Raw genomic sequence first — 13,396 nt, 5'->3', positions numbered from 1 at the left:
AAAAAAAAAAAATTCTCATAACAACTACATGATGCAGTTCCTACTACCATCCCTAGTTTTAATGAGGAAACTGAGGCATAGAGGATTAACAAGCTACTAAGTCCTAGAGCTAGAGTCTGATCTAGATAGCTTAATTAGACTCTATTGTTAGCTACTAGCCTTATAGAAAAAATAAACACATTCCAGCTTGTATTTATGTTGCAATTAGTATCTCTGTCAAAATCACCATTTTACTTTAATTCCACTTTGTTAAACTCCCATAGCTATGAAATGTCTGAGTAATTTAAGTATCTGACAGGTCAAGACCACATTTGTTAAATTATGAAGCAGGAGCCATCTCTTCTACTTAGCTATGAGCTCCTTAAGAGCTGAGACATAGTCCACTGTACCTCCAGCCTAACAGTACTCTTTGTGTGCTCAAGAGATGCTGGCTAAACCAAAGAAACACTATAGAGGGTAATGCTGTATACCTCAGTGGCAAAGCTCTTTCTCATCATGAGCAGAGGCCAGGCTGCAAGCCCTAGGGCTAAGAGAGGAGAGATGGTCTGGGGCTGGAGGTAGGAGAGACAAAAGAGAGGACGGATGGGCAGAAGAACACGATGAGGCCATTGGGTTATCTTCTACTTCTGCTCAAATACCCTAGACCAGAGAGTCATCTAGCCTCTGCCTGAGCAGCAGCAGCCATTACTGAAGTAAGTGAAAAGACAGCTGTTTCCCCGATCTGATGGCTGTACCATAAGAAAGTTTGTACTTTACACGTAAAAAATCTGTTGTTATGTAAATTTGAGTCAGCAGTTCTGTCCTCTAGAAGAAGAAAGTAAGCTGATTCTCTTCACTTTACAGAATTTCAGGTATTTAAGGCAGCTATCAAATTCTCTATCCATCTGCTCTTCTCAGACTAAGCTGCCCCAGCTCCTTCAGCTGTTTTCATGACCTAGTTTCTAGCCCCATGGCCATTATGTAGCTACACTCTTCCATTTGTTAATATCTGTTTTAAAATGTGACAGCTGGAAGGAGCTCCACATTGTGTCTTAAGAATCATCTGGGGGCTGGGAAGGTGGCTCAGTGGTAGAGCACTTGCCTTGCATGCATGAGGCCCTGGGTTCGATTCCTCAGCACCACATAAGAAAAAAGCCGGAAGTGGCGCTATGGCTCAAGTGGTAGAGTGCTAGCCTTGAGCTGAAGAGCTGAGGGACAGTGCCCAGGCCCAGAGTTCAGGCCCCACGACCGGACCCAAAAATAAATAAATAAATAAATAAATAAAGCCTCTAATATTTCTACTTGTCAAAAACATTTTGTATACTCATTGTATCATTACCTTAATGAGCATTCCCAGAATTAGTTATATAAAATTTGAGAAACATGCTTTTCCTGATTTAATTCAAATGACTGCTGAAAAGGTTGAGGGTGGCAGGGCCAATATCAGTTTTACAGGGTTCTCTCTATACTTTTTTTTTTTTTTTGTCGGTCATGGGGCTTGAACTCCTGGGCGCTGTCCCTCAGCAATTCAGCTCAAGACAAGTGCTCTACCACTTAAGCCACAGTGCCACTTCTGTTTTTCTGGTGGTTTATTGGAGATAAGAGTCTCAAGGTCTTTCCTGCCCAGGCTGGCTTTGAGCTTCGATCCTCAGATCTCAGCCTCCTGAGTAGTTAGGATTACAGGCGTGAGCCACTAGTGCCTGGCCTCTCTATACTCTTTATCAATCTGCTCATCAGTATCTTGGAGGGTTGGTGGGAGAAGGCAAATGTAAAAGTACACACAGATGAAGTCATGACTGGCTTATCTACAGCACTGTAATGTCATCATCAGATAATCATTTCTAAAAACTCTAAAACCTAGCTCCGTTTTCTGAAAGGAAGAAAATGAGTCAAATGTTTCTATGCCTTAAGCATATAATAAACTTTGTGGATGTTTTTTCCCCATGTAAAGCAACAAGAAGAAAATGATTCCCTAGCAGGGAACAATAACCTTGTAGAGTCCTTTTGGTCCTGTATCACCATGCTCTCCTCAGGAAGCTGCAGCCATCTTTCCAGTTCCTCGTCGAGAGTAGAATGAGCTCTGTCCAAAGGCAAGTGAAGAGAACAAGACAACAGTAAATTTCCTCCCTTGACAAGGAAGGAAACCACTTCAGAGTTGAAGGGACTTAAAACTGGTATTTTCAGCTGGGAATGTGGCTTAGTGGTAGAGTGCTTGCCCAGTATGCATGAAGCCCTGGGTTTAATTCCTCAGGACCACATAAATAGAAAAGGCCAGAATTAACACTGTGGCTCAAGAGGTAGAGTGCTAGCCTTGAGCAAAAGCAGCTCAGGAACAGCACCCAGGTCCTGAGTTCAAGCCCTGGGACTGGCAGAAACAAACAAACAAACAAAAAGACACAAAAAAACCCCAAACAATTGGTATTTTCACTGGGAAAATGAGAGCTTGGAAAGATCATAGAGATCACTTATGTCCAATTTACATGTGGACTAAAATAGTTGTTAGCCCTTTGACAAAAGTCAGCATCCATGAGATCACGCCACCTCCAAAGTGCCACGTCATTAAATTAGTTTCTACTTGAAGCTAGATTAAGTTTTTTGTTGTTGTTTTGCATTACAAACTTCTCTGTCTAGAAGATGCTATTAAGGTGTTTTAAGAAGGCCTGAGCTGGGAACTGGTGGCTCACACCTGTAAGCCTATCTACTCAGGAGGCTGAGATCTGAGAATCATAGTTCAAAGTCAGCCTGGGCAGAAAAGTCCAGAAAACTGGAAGTGGCACTATGGCTTAAGTGGTAGAGTACTCGCCTTGAGCTGAAGAGCTCAGGGACAGTGCCCACGTCCAGTGTTCAAGTCCCACTACTGGAAAAAACAAACAAAAACCTGAGAACTGGGCACCAGTGGTTCATGCATGTATCCCTAGCAACTCCGGAGGCCAAGATCTAAGGACTGAGGTTTGAAGCCAGCCCAGGCAGAAAGTCCCCATGAGACTCTTTTTTTTGGGGGGGAGGGTGGGCAGGGGTCTGGTCATGGGGCCTGAACTCTGGGCCTGGGCGTTGTCCCTAAGCTCTTCAGCTTAAGTCTAGCACTCTACCACTTGAGCCACAGCACCACTTCCAGCTTTTTCTTTTTGCTTATGTGGTGCTGGGGAATCGAAACCAGGGCCTCATGCATGCAAGGCAAGCGCTCTACTACTGAGCCATCTTCCCAGCCCCCCCATGAGACTCTTTTTTTTTTTTTTTCAGTCATGGGCTTGAACTCTGGGCCTGGGCGCTGTCCCTCAGCTCTTCAGCTCAAGGCAAGCGCTCTACCACTTGAGCTACAGTGCCACTTCCGGTTTTCTGGTGGTTTATTGGAGATAGGAGTCTCACGGTCTCTCCTGCCCGGGCTGGCTTTAAACTGCGATCCTCAGATCTCAGCCTCCTGAGTAGCTAGGATTACAGGCGTGAGCCACCAGCGCCCGGCCCCCATGAGACTCTTATCTCCAATTACCTACTCAAAAACTGGAAGTAGAGCTGTAACACAAAATGGTAAAGTGCTAGCCTTGAGCAAAAGAGGTCAGAGACAGTGCACAGGCACTGAGTTCAAGCCTTACAACCACCACCACCACCACCAAAGTCTCTGGAAAAGATTTTGCTTTCCAGATAAAAAGAAACAGATCTGGCAGGGCCCTGCTGGCTCACACCTAAAAACATAGCGACTCAAGAGGCTGAGGTCTGAGGATTGCAGTTCAGAACTAGCCCAGGCAGATAAGTCCATGAGACTCTCCAATTAACTGCCAAAAAGCCAGAAGTGGAGCTGGCTCAAGTGGCAAAGCACCAATCTTGGATTTAAAAAAAGCTCAGAGACAGCATCCAGACCCTCAGTTCAAGCCCCAGTACTTGCACAAAAGTGGATCAAGAGGGGGAAGATTCAGCTAACATATTCCTTTGTCCCATCCTGTTATCTCTCTCTAATGTGTGGACATCAGCATCTTTGCAATCAGAGATGACAAGCCAAAAACAAATGGCACTATGTCACAGACAGTAGATCTGAAGGACAAAAAAGAGCTTAAATCCCTAGTGGCACTAACAGGAGCCCTGCCACCAATGGATCTCTTACTAAGTAAGACAAATTCATGTTAAATGTGATCATTTGCAACTAATAGCAGATTCTGTAAGGTCAGGATTAGGAATGGTTCAAGTGTAAACTTAGATAACTTTTTTTTCTTTTTGCACTAAACTTGATTTGAAACAAAGCTACATCAAAATATTGCTCACCCTATTCCTAGCTTTGACTGACAGCTAAAAGAAGACAAAAGAAGTTAGGCAAAGAAAATGAGCTGAAATGGTTTACTTTACAACACAGTAAAAGGAGAACTTCTGAGGCAAGACCAAAACCAGATTTCTTTTTCTTTTTTTTTTGTCAGTCGTGGGGCTTGAACTCTGGGCCTGAGTGCTGTCCCTCAGCTCTTCAGCTCGTTAGCACTCTACCACTTGAGCTACAGCGCTACTTCCAAAACCAGATTTCATAAGGCAACCAGACTGAATTGTTTGGAAAACTGTCCTTTTCTCTTTTAGTGGCTAAAAAGAGTTAAAACTTTAATTAAAATATTCTAAACAAGCTGAAACTTGCTTGCCTCCTAAAGTGGTTAGAACAAAACAAAACCCAGTAACAACAGAAGATAGACCTATCAAAAAACTGACCAAAAAAAAGGGCTGTATGAATGTAGCCTAGTAGTAGAGTGCTTGCCTACCATGCAAAGCCCCTGGTTCAATTCCTCAGTACCACATACACAGAAAAAGCTGGAAGTGGTGCTGTGGCTCAAGAGGTAGAGCTCTAGCCTTGAGCTGAAGAGCTGAGGGACAGTGCCCAGACTCAGATCAAGCCCTACCATTGACAAAAAAAAAAAAACTGACCAAAAAAGCCAGGTGCTAGCCGGGCGCTGGTGGCTCACGTCTGTAATCCTTGCTACTCAGGAGGCTGAGATCTGAGGATCGTGGTTCAAAGCCAGCCTGGGCAGGAGAGACCGTGAGACTCCTATCTCCAATAAAACCACCAGAAAACCGGAAGTGGAGCTGTAGCTCAAGTGGTAGAGTGCTTGCCTTGAGCTGAAGAGCTGAGGGACAGTGCCCAAGCCCAGAGTTCAAGCACCACGACCGACCAAAAAAAAAAAAGCTAGGTGCTGGTGGCTCACACCTGTAATCCTAGCTACTCAGGAGGCTGATGTCTGAGGATTACGGTTCAAAGCCAGCCCAGGCAGGAAACTCTGTGAGACACTTACCTCCAATTAACAACCAGAAAACTGGAAATGACACTGTGGCTCAAAGTGATAGAGCACTAGCCTTGAGCAAAAGAGCTCAAAGACAGCAACCAGGTCCTTAGTTCAAGCACCATAACTGACAACAAAAAAAATTGACAAAGAATGCAAAGAGACATTTCTCCAAAGTAGATATACAAATGACCACAACCATATAAAAAAAAAATCAATGCTGAGATTCTTTGTCTCAAAAAGAAAACAGGAACTGGGAGCTGAGCACGGGTGGCTTATGCTTGTAACCCTAACCCATAATCTAAGGAAGCTGAGATCATGGTTCAAGGCCAGCCTGGGCTAAAAAGTCCCCTGTAAGACTCTTATCTACAAGTAACCATTAAAAAACCAGAGTTGGCACTGTGGCTCAAAGTGCTACAGCCTTGAGCAAAAGTCCAGGGACAGTACCCAGGCCCTGAGTTCAAGCCCATGACTTAAAAAACCCCAAAAAACAAAAAACAGGAACTTGGGATGTAACTCAGTGTCAGACTACTTACTTACCATACCATGTGCAAGGCCCCAAGTTCAATCCTCAGTATTTTAAATCAAAACCACAATGAGGTCATTGTCTCACAGCTAGTGTGTGTGTGTGTGTGTGTGTGTGTGTGTGTACGCATGCATGCCAATCTTGGGACTTGAACTCAGGCTTGAACCTGGCACTGTCCTTGAACTTTGTTTCTACCACTTTAATAACACTCAGCCCCACTTCTGACATTTTTGGCAGTTAATTGGAGATAAGAGTCTCTGGGGCTGGGAAGGTGGCTCAGCGCTAGAGCGCTAGCCTTGCATGCATGAGGCCCTGGGTTCGATTCCCTAGCACCACATAAGAGAAAAAAAAGCCGGAAGAGGCACTGTGGCTCAAGTGGTAGTGTGCTATCCTTGAGCTGAAGAGCTGAGGGACAGTGCCCAGGCCCAAAGTTCAGGCCTCATGACCGGACCCAAAAAAAAACAACAACAAAAAAATGTACTTACTACCTTACTTATGTAACTGTAACCCCTCTGTACATCACCTTGATCATAAAAAGTCAAAAAAATAAAGTTGGACCATCCTAAGCCAGGAATTATCTAAATGCTTAATACTATTGTAATATACTCTTAAAATGCTAACTTGCATTTTATCACACAAAGCTATCTTTTTAAGAGAAAGTAAAAACTTACTAGGACATAGTTTAAGAGAAAACAGTTGGTCAGGCAAGTTACAAGGAGAAAATGTTATTTTGTTATTTTTTTTTTTTTTGGTCGGTCATGGGGCTTGAACTCTGGGCCTGGGCGTTGTCCCTCAGCTCTTCAGCTCAAGGCGAGCGCTCTACCACTTGAGCTACAGCACCACTTCCGGTTTTATGGTGGTTTATTGGAGATAGGAGTCTCACGGTCTCTCCTGCCCGGGCTGGCTTTGAACCGAGATCCTCAGATCTCAGCCTCCTGAGTAGCTAGGATTACAGGCGTGAGCCACCAGCACCCGGCTACAAGGAGAAAATGTTTATGTTGTTGCGCCATACAAGGTTGGGGTCAGACTTTTATGGGCTAACTTTTGATTTTGCCAGTTGGCTGTCTGGTTGCCTCTTTCCTGGATCATGTTTGAATTTCACTCATACTAGAACATTTTCTGTGCTCAGTTCTTCCTCATTCTGTGCACAATTTAAATATATGTATTTTATTTTTATTTTATTTTTTTTGGTCGGTCGTGGGCACTGTCCCTGAGCTCTTCAGCTCAAGGCTAGTGGTCTACCACCTGAGCCACAGTCCCACTTTCGGCCTTTTCTGTTTATGTGGTGCTAAGGAATCAAACCTAGGGCCTCATGCGTGCAAGGTAAACACTCTACCACTAAGCCACCTTCCCAGCTCTAAAATGTATTTTTTTTTAAACAAAAAGCTCTTTTAAAAAAATAGAGACTAGTAGGATATTATTGGGAAAAGATGGCTTACACTTCTATTATTTATCAATAGGAATAGAAACAAGTAATAAAAACCAATCTAGAACTAGGTACTAGTGGCTCATGCCTATAATCCTACTTAGTAGGCTGAGACCTGAGGATCTCAGTTTGATACCAGCCCAGGCAGGAAAATCCATGAGACATTTATCTATAATTAGCCACCAGAAAATTGGAAGTGGAGCTGTGGCTAAAGTGGCAGAGCACTAGTGTTAAGCGAAAAAGCTAAGAGACAGAGCCCAGGCCCTGAGCTCAAGCCCCACAACCACCACCACCAACAACAACAAAAAACACAATTCTTTAAATCTTTTTGAAAGTCTAGCTTTTAGTATTACCTCTCTGTGTCCTCTCCTAGGTCCTGATTTTCTTTGGTCCAAAGCAAACTATCTTCTTTATTATTGTCAGCTTCTTGTTCTTCTGAACGCTTTTGATCTAAAAACAATTTAAAGAATTAATTGTAGGGGCTGGTGGCATAACTCAGTGGTAATGTGCCTGCCTAGTAAATGTGAGACTTTGAGTTCAAGTATCCCAATAATGCAAAAAAATATAGAGGTGGGGTAGGGGACAGGTAAGAAAGAAAGGAGAGAGAAGGGAAAGACAAGGGAGAGAGTGAAGGGAGAGGAGAAAGGGGAGAGATAACTTTTATTTTTACAAAGAAAATTTACAAAGCCTTTCTAAAGCATGCAATGCAAAAGCTCATCTCTTCCCATGATGCCAGGTGGCAAACCACAGGATACCTGTATTCATAGCAGCTGTTTCTGGGGTCTTAGGACCTTTTTGGTGCCAGATAAAGCTACAGGAAACCTAGTCTGTGCCAAGGTTCAGAAAGGGGAGGTGTGGGAAGCAGAGGAAAGACAGGACACACAAAAGAGGAAATGAGGACTACAGCAGAGTTCAAATAGTACAACTCAGGCCTACCAAATGTGAGGTCCTGAGTTCAACTCCCCAGTACTGCAAAATAATTTTTTAAAACTTTTTTAAAAAAGAAGTGATTTGAAAATAGATGGAATAAATTTACTTTGAGGATTCACTGATTGAGGATTCACTGTTTTCAGTGAAAACTAGGGAAGAAATTTGAGTGGAAAAGAGATATGCCCTCAATATATACCAAGAATTTTCTCATTTCATCTCAACCATAGTCCTATAAGGGAAGAGGACTAACATCTGAGAAGTGTTTTACAACATACCAGGCACTGAACTGAGGCTATTATGTACATCATGAAATAGGAATTATTATTCCCATTTAAAGGTAAGGAAAAATGAGGTTCAGATTTAAACAGCTGGCCATACAAAAGTAACTGTTGGAATGAGAAGGAGCAGTGCCCGACCTCACAGTCACATCTCCACCTCACCCCGTGGACAACTATACTGTCAAGGACAGAAGTACAGGAAGAACTTGCTTATTCAATTATAGAGAGGAATGAAATTGTGTTGTTTGTGGGAAAATGGAGAGAACTAGAAATCATCATGTTACATGAAATAATACAGATTGAGAAACATCACATGTTCTCTCGCAAAAGACACAAAACAAAAACAAGGGGAAAAAGAATGAGTGTAAAGGAGTGTAAAGAACAAATGTTTGCAAGAGGAAATCAGCAGGATTGGATAGGTAAAAGGAAGGGGGCAATGAATATGATAAAAGTGCTTCATACGGGGCTGGGAAGGTGGCTCAGTGGTAGAGTATTTGCCTCGCATGCATGAGCCCCTGGATTTGATTCCTCAGCACTACATACACGGTAAAAGCCAGAAGTGGCGCTGTGTCTAGTACTCTAGTACTGGTAGAGTACTAGCCTTGAACTGAAGAGGTGAGAGACAGTGCCCAGGCCCAGAGTCCAAGCTCTAGGACCAAAAAACAAAAACAAAAACGAAAGTGCTTTATACACACAAATTAAAATAGAACAAAATTATTTTAAGGTAGGGAGGATAGATAAGAGTGGATTTGATCAAAGAATATTATATGCAGGTATGGAAATACCAGAATGAAGTTCATTTGTATAATTAATATATGCTAATTAAAAAGAAAAATGTTTCAAAAGAATCTAATGAAAAAGATCTGGGCAATTAGCTCACCATTTTCAATGACCCTTGGATCACATGCTGTGTTTGCATGAGACACTGTGGCTGAGGCCTGCTGCTGCTTCAGTTGCTCTGTCACAGTACAAAAGCAGAAGGTAACTCATTCCACATCACACCATTCCTCCAGAGTAGTGGTTCTCAAAGGGCAGTCTTTAGACCAGCAGCACTGGCATAACCCAGGAACTTGTTAGAAATGCACATCTTCCAGCCTCATTCCAGATCTGTGGAGTCTGAAACTCTGCAGTGTGCTTCAGTAATTTGTATTTTAAGGCTTTTAGGTAATTCTAGGCCTAAGTTTGAGACCCACTGCTCTAGAGCATTCTGTGTTTGAAAGGAATTCTTCAAGTAAAACAAAATCCTGAATAATACTCAAGATAAAAAATACTGATGATGATGATGGTGATAATGAAGAAGACACATAACACTTGAGGAGCTCTTTATGGCAGGTACAGTTTCTAAGCTCATGTACATAAATGCATCATTAATGTTCACAATCTTACAACAACCTTATGAGATTGACTGCAGTATTATTAGTCCTGTTTAAAAGAAGAGGAAATTAAGGTTAACCAAGATCACAGGAATAAGTGGGAGAATTGAGATTTGAATCTAGAGAGTCCAGCTCTAATTTTTATGCTTCTAATCTCCATGTTATACTCTCAACTGCAGAGGTATACAAGTGTTCCATCATTATCTATACTGTCTATATGTCATACTGTTTAACTATAAAGACAGAAGGCAATGGATATCACCATTTCCAGCTACTAAAGAAATGCACTAGACCAAGATAAGCACCTGCTAAACTCAGTAGCTATTTTGCATTTGTTAGGCACTCCTCGGAACACAGCATATCAGAACAAGAGAGCTAGCTGTGGGGAGCACAGGCAGGCCACCCTAAGCTCACAGGCATGGGTGTATTCTGAGAAGGGGCAGGTTGGTGGGTCTCCTTCCTGCAATATAGGATAATAGCCACACTTGACAACTCTTGGCCAGCAAGAGGACCTAAAAAGATCATTTAATTATGTGAAATAGAAAAAAATCATTTTCATCCTTAATAACAATAACCCCTTGCTGTTCTTAAATAATTACCTATATCCTAAAGTTGTAAAGGACTCTTCTCTTTAGGTTCCTGCCAGGAACCTAGAGTTTTCCATGTGGAGCCTCCAAAAGAGCAGGTGAGATGTCCAGGGAAACAGAAAAATACTGATATATAATAACTGGGTAAGTAGGCCTATTACCAAGAAAAACTACTCAGGAGGCTGAGATCTAAGGATCGTGGTTCAGAGCCAGCCTGGGCAGGAAAGTCTGTGAGATTCTTATCTCTAATAAACCACCAGAAAACCAGAGAGGGCACTGTGGCTCAAGTGGTAGAGCACTTGCCTTGAGCTGAAGAGCTGAGGGACAGCGCCCAGGCCCAGAGTTCAAGCCCCATGACCGACAAAAAAAAAAACAAACGTAAAATGTGGGAAGGTTTTTGTAGACTATGATGAAGCACAACAATGCCATGAGGCCAGAGCCTAGGAAGAAGCATGGGACTACAGCTGCTGAAATTGGGAAGGTATAGGGAGAGTTCAACTGTAACTACAGAGAGAAGACAGCAGGATCCAGAGGCAAAATATCAGTTATGGTCAAACTGCAAAGAAGCCTGAAGCCCTGGCTGAAGAACAAATGATAAGAACTTATCTCGACAGGATATATGGTGGTAACCTCCATTGCTAAAATTGTATCATTATTTTAAGAAAAGCATTTAAGGAGGCAGAATTTGCAAGAAGTACCTAGAAAGTCTCAGAGGTAGAAATCATGGCACAAAGTGTTGTCCCTAAGAGCCCAGACCCAACAACCCTGTGGCACTGGGGGAAGGCTTCAGTGAGGCAAAAAAGGGCCTATAGGACTTGGGGTATAGTCCAGCAGTAGAGCACTTGCCTAAGGTACTGGGCCTAGGTTCTGTCCCTAGACACAAAAGAAAGCAGAAAGGGCTTGTAATTAAAAAAAAAAAAAAAACAAACAACTCAGCCCTGACTGACTCTAACCAAGTTCCTTTGGGTATGGGACAGGGTCTGAGGGTTATGAGAGCCTACAGGGTAGCTTTCCCTTGAGTTATACCAGTAAATTCTTATTTCTTATCAAACACAACCTCAGATCTTGAAAACTGACTAGTACCTGATTTAGAAAATTCTCCATAGGCTCTATAGCAAGAACTGACCTGGACTATCATAAGTCCAATAACAGGCATCCAGCTGCAAATAGACTGATACTATTCAATAAAAATTCTAGTCTCATGTTCTGTCCCACTACTCTCCTGATCTTAGAAAAGAGATCTATCCACAGTTCCAATACCTTTCTGCTACCTGTAAAAATAAAAATAGAACTCTTGGCCTGAGCAGGCATCTAAGAAATGGTGTGTAGACTGAAAAGGAGATAAAGAGAATTCCTTTAATCAAAAAAGTTCACCATCACAAACCATTTGACTTTTTCCCCTTTAGAATCATTACCATAACTTCTTTTTTTCTTCTTCTTCTTCTTTTTTTTTTTTTTTGGTCTGTCCTGGGTGCTATCCCTGAGCTACTTGACTTAAGGCAAGTGCTCTACCACTTGAGCCACAGGGCTACTTCTGATTTTCTGGTGGTTAATTGGAGATAAGTGTCTTACAGATTTTTCTGCCCAGGGTAACTTTGAACCGTGATCCTCAGATCTCAGCCTCCTAAGTAGCTAGGATTACAGGCGTGAGGCACCAGTGCCTGGCATACCATAAAACCTTTTAAGTAAACACAACAAGAGCAGATATGAGCCAGTTATTGCAGCCAGCCTCTTTCAAAATTTTATATATTCAACCAGACTTTCATAGAACATTTTGTATTAGTGCTCTGATCTGAGAAAAAGAAACTGTATCATGATCAGTGACCATAACCTACTTACAGGAACAAGGAGTAGATTTTACATTGAATGTTCCTTACCAATTTCATCAAGTAGCTCCTGAGATGGTGGTGGTAGCTCATCAATGTGATGCTGTGAGATGGCTTCCACTAGTTCTTTAAAAAAATAAAGGAGAAAATAGTAATATCTTCTTGGTCTTAAGTTGCATTTTTCTCAGCTCCCCATAGACTTGACTATGAGGGACAAATTTAAGAAAGAAGGAAGTCTTTTACATAACAGCCTTAGTAGACATCTCCTAACATGTGAATGGCCTTTACTACCCTTTTTCATCCTCCTATTCTAGCACTTTTTATTTGTTGCCCTTTCTTCCTTTTTTTTTTTTTGTTGGTTGTGGAGCCTGAAGTCTGGGCCTGGGTGCTGTCCCTCAACTCTTCAGCTCAAGGCTAGTGCTCTACCACTTGAGCCACAATGCCACTATGCAGTGCTGAGGAATTGAACCCAGGACTTCATGCAAACATTACAAGCACTCTACCACTGACCCACCTTCTCAGCCCTCCCCAATCTTCCTAAGGATCTTTTAATTAAGGTACAAATTCCTAAGTGTGAAGCACAATCTGAATCATGGTTGTTGGAGGGATACAGGATTCTGGCACAGCCAAAATGAAAGCACAAAGTGGGAGACTTTTCCCACTTTGAGCCAGGAGATACAGAAGCAACCATACTTTGGGTCCTGCCCCAAATGGTCAATTATTATATAATAAAACCTCTTATACCAGGCTGGGAAGGTGGCTCAGTGGTAGAGTGCTTGCCTTGCATGCATGAGGCCCTGGGTTTAATTCCTTGGCACCACATAAGCAGAAAAAGCCAGAAGTAGTGCTGTGGCTCAAGTGGTAGAGTGCTAGCCTTGAGCTAAGGAGCTGAGGGACAGTGCCCAGGCCCAGAGTTCAGGTCCCATGACCAACCAAAAAAACACAAAACAAAAAACAAACAACGAACTCTTAACCTAACTCACAAAATCCTTATTCCCTTATGGGAAATTCTAAGAGTTCTACTAAAGGCACAGACATTAAAATTAATGCAACAAAAGCAGTAAGCCTCAAGAGCTGTTAATACTCTCAGAACCTTTGACTTCAAAATTGTTTTCTAAGAATCTGTCCTAGATACGACAAAACTAACAGGACTTAAGAAACAAAGAACTCCTGCTCATCTGGTTGAACCACTACTAAATATCCCCATGCTGCTGATCACATGTAT

At 42.3% G+C, this 13,396-nt stretch overlaps 1 protein-coding gene across 1 annotated transcript in view; it reads right to left on the bottom strand.

Moving 5' to 3' along the window:
- Positions 1–13,396, bottom strand: part of Tex14 (testis expressed 14) — an 82,761-nt gene that overhangs the window by 3,865 nt on the left and 65,500 nt on the right. The window contains exons 22-25 of the mRNA XM_013013092.1: positions 12,223–12,291; positions 9,266–9,343; positions 7,531–7,627; positions 1,970–2,059 (exon numbers count right to left, since the gene is read on the bottom strand). Coding sequence (XP_012868546.1) covers positions 1,970–2,059; positions 7,531–7,627; positions 9,266–9,343; positions 12,223–12,291 — 334 coding nt within the window. The remainder of the gene's footprint in view (positions 1–1,969; positions 2,060–7,530; positions 7,628–9,265; positions 9,344–12,222; positions 12,292–13,396) is intronic.

This window comes from Dipodomys ordii, unplaced genomic scaffold (genome assembly GCF_000151885.1).
Source record: "Dipodomys ordii isolate 6190 unplaced genomic scaffold, Dord_2.0 Scaffold19, whole genome shotgun sequence".
NCBI lineage: Eukaryota > Metazoa > Chordata > Mammalia > Rodentia > Heteromyidae > Dipodomys > Dipodomys ordii.
This window is presented reverse-complemented; position numbering and strand designations above follow the sequence as displayed.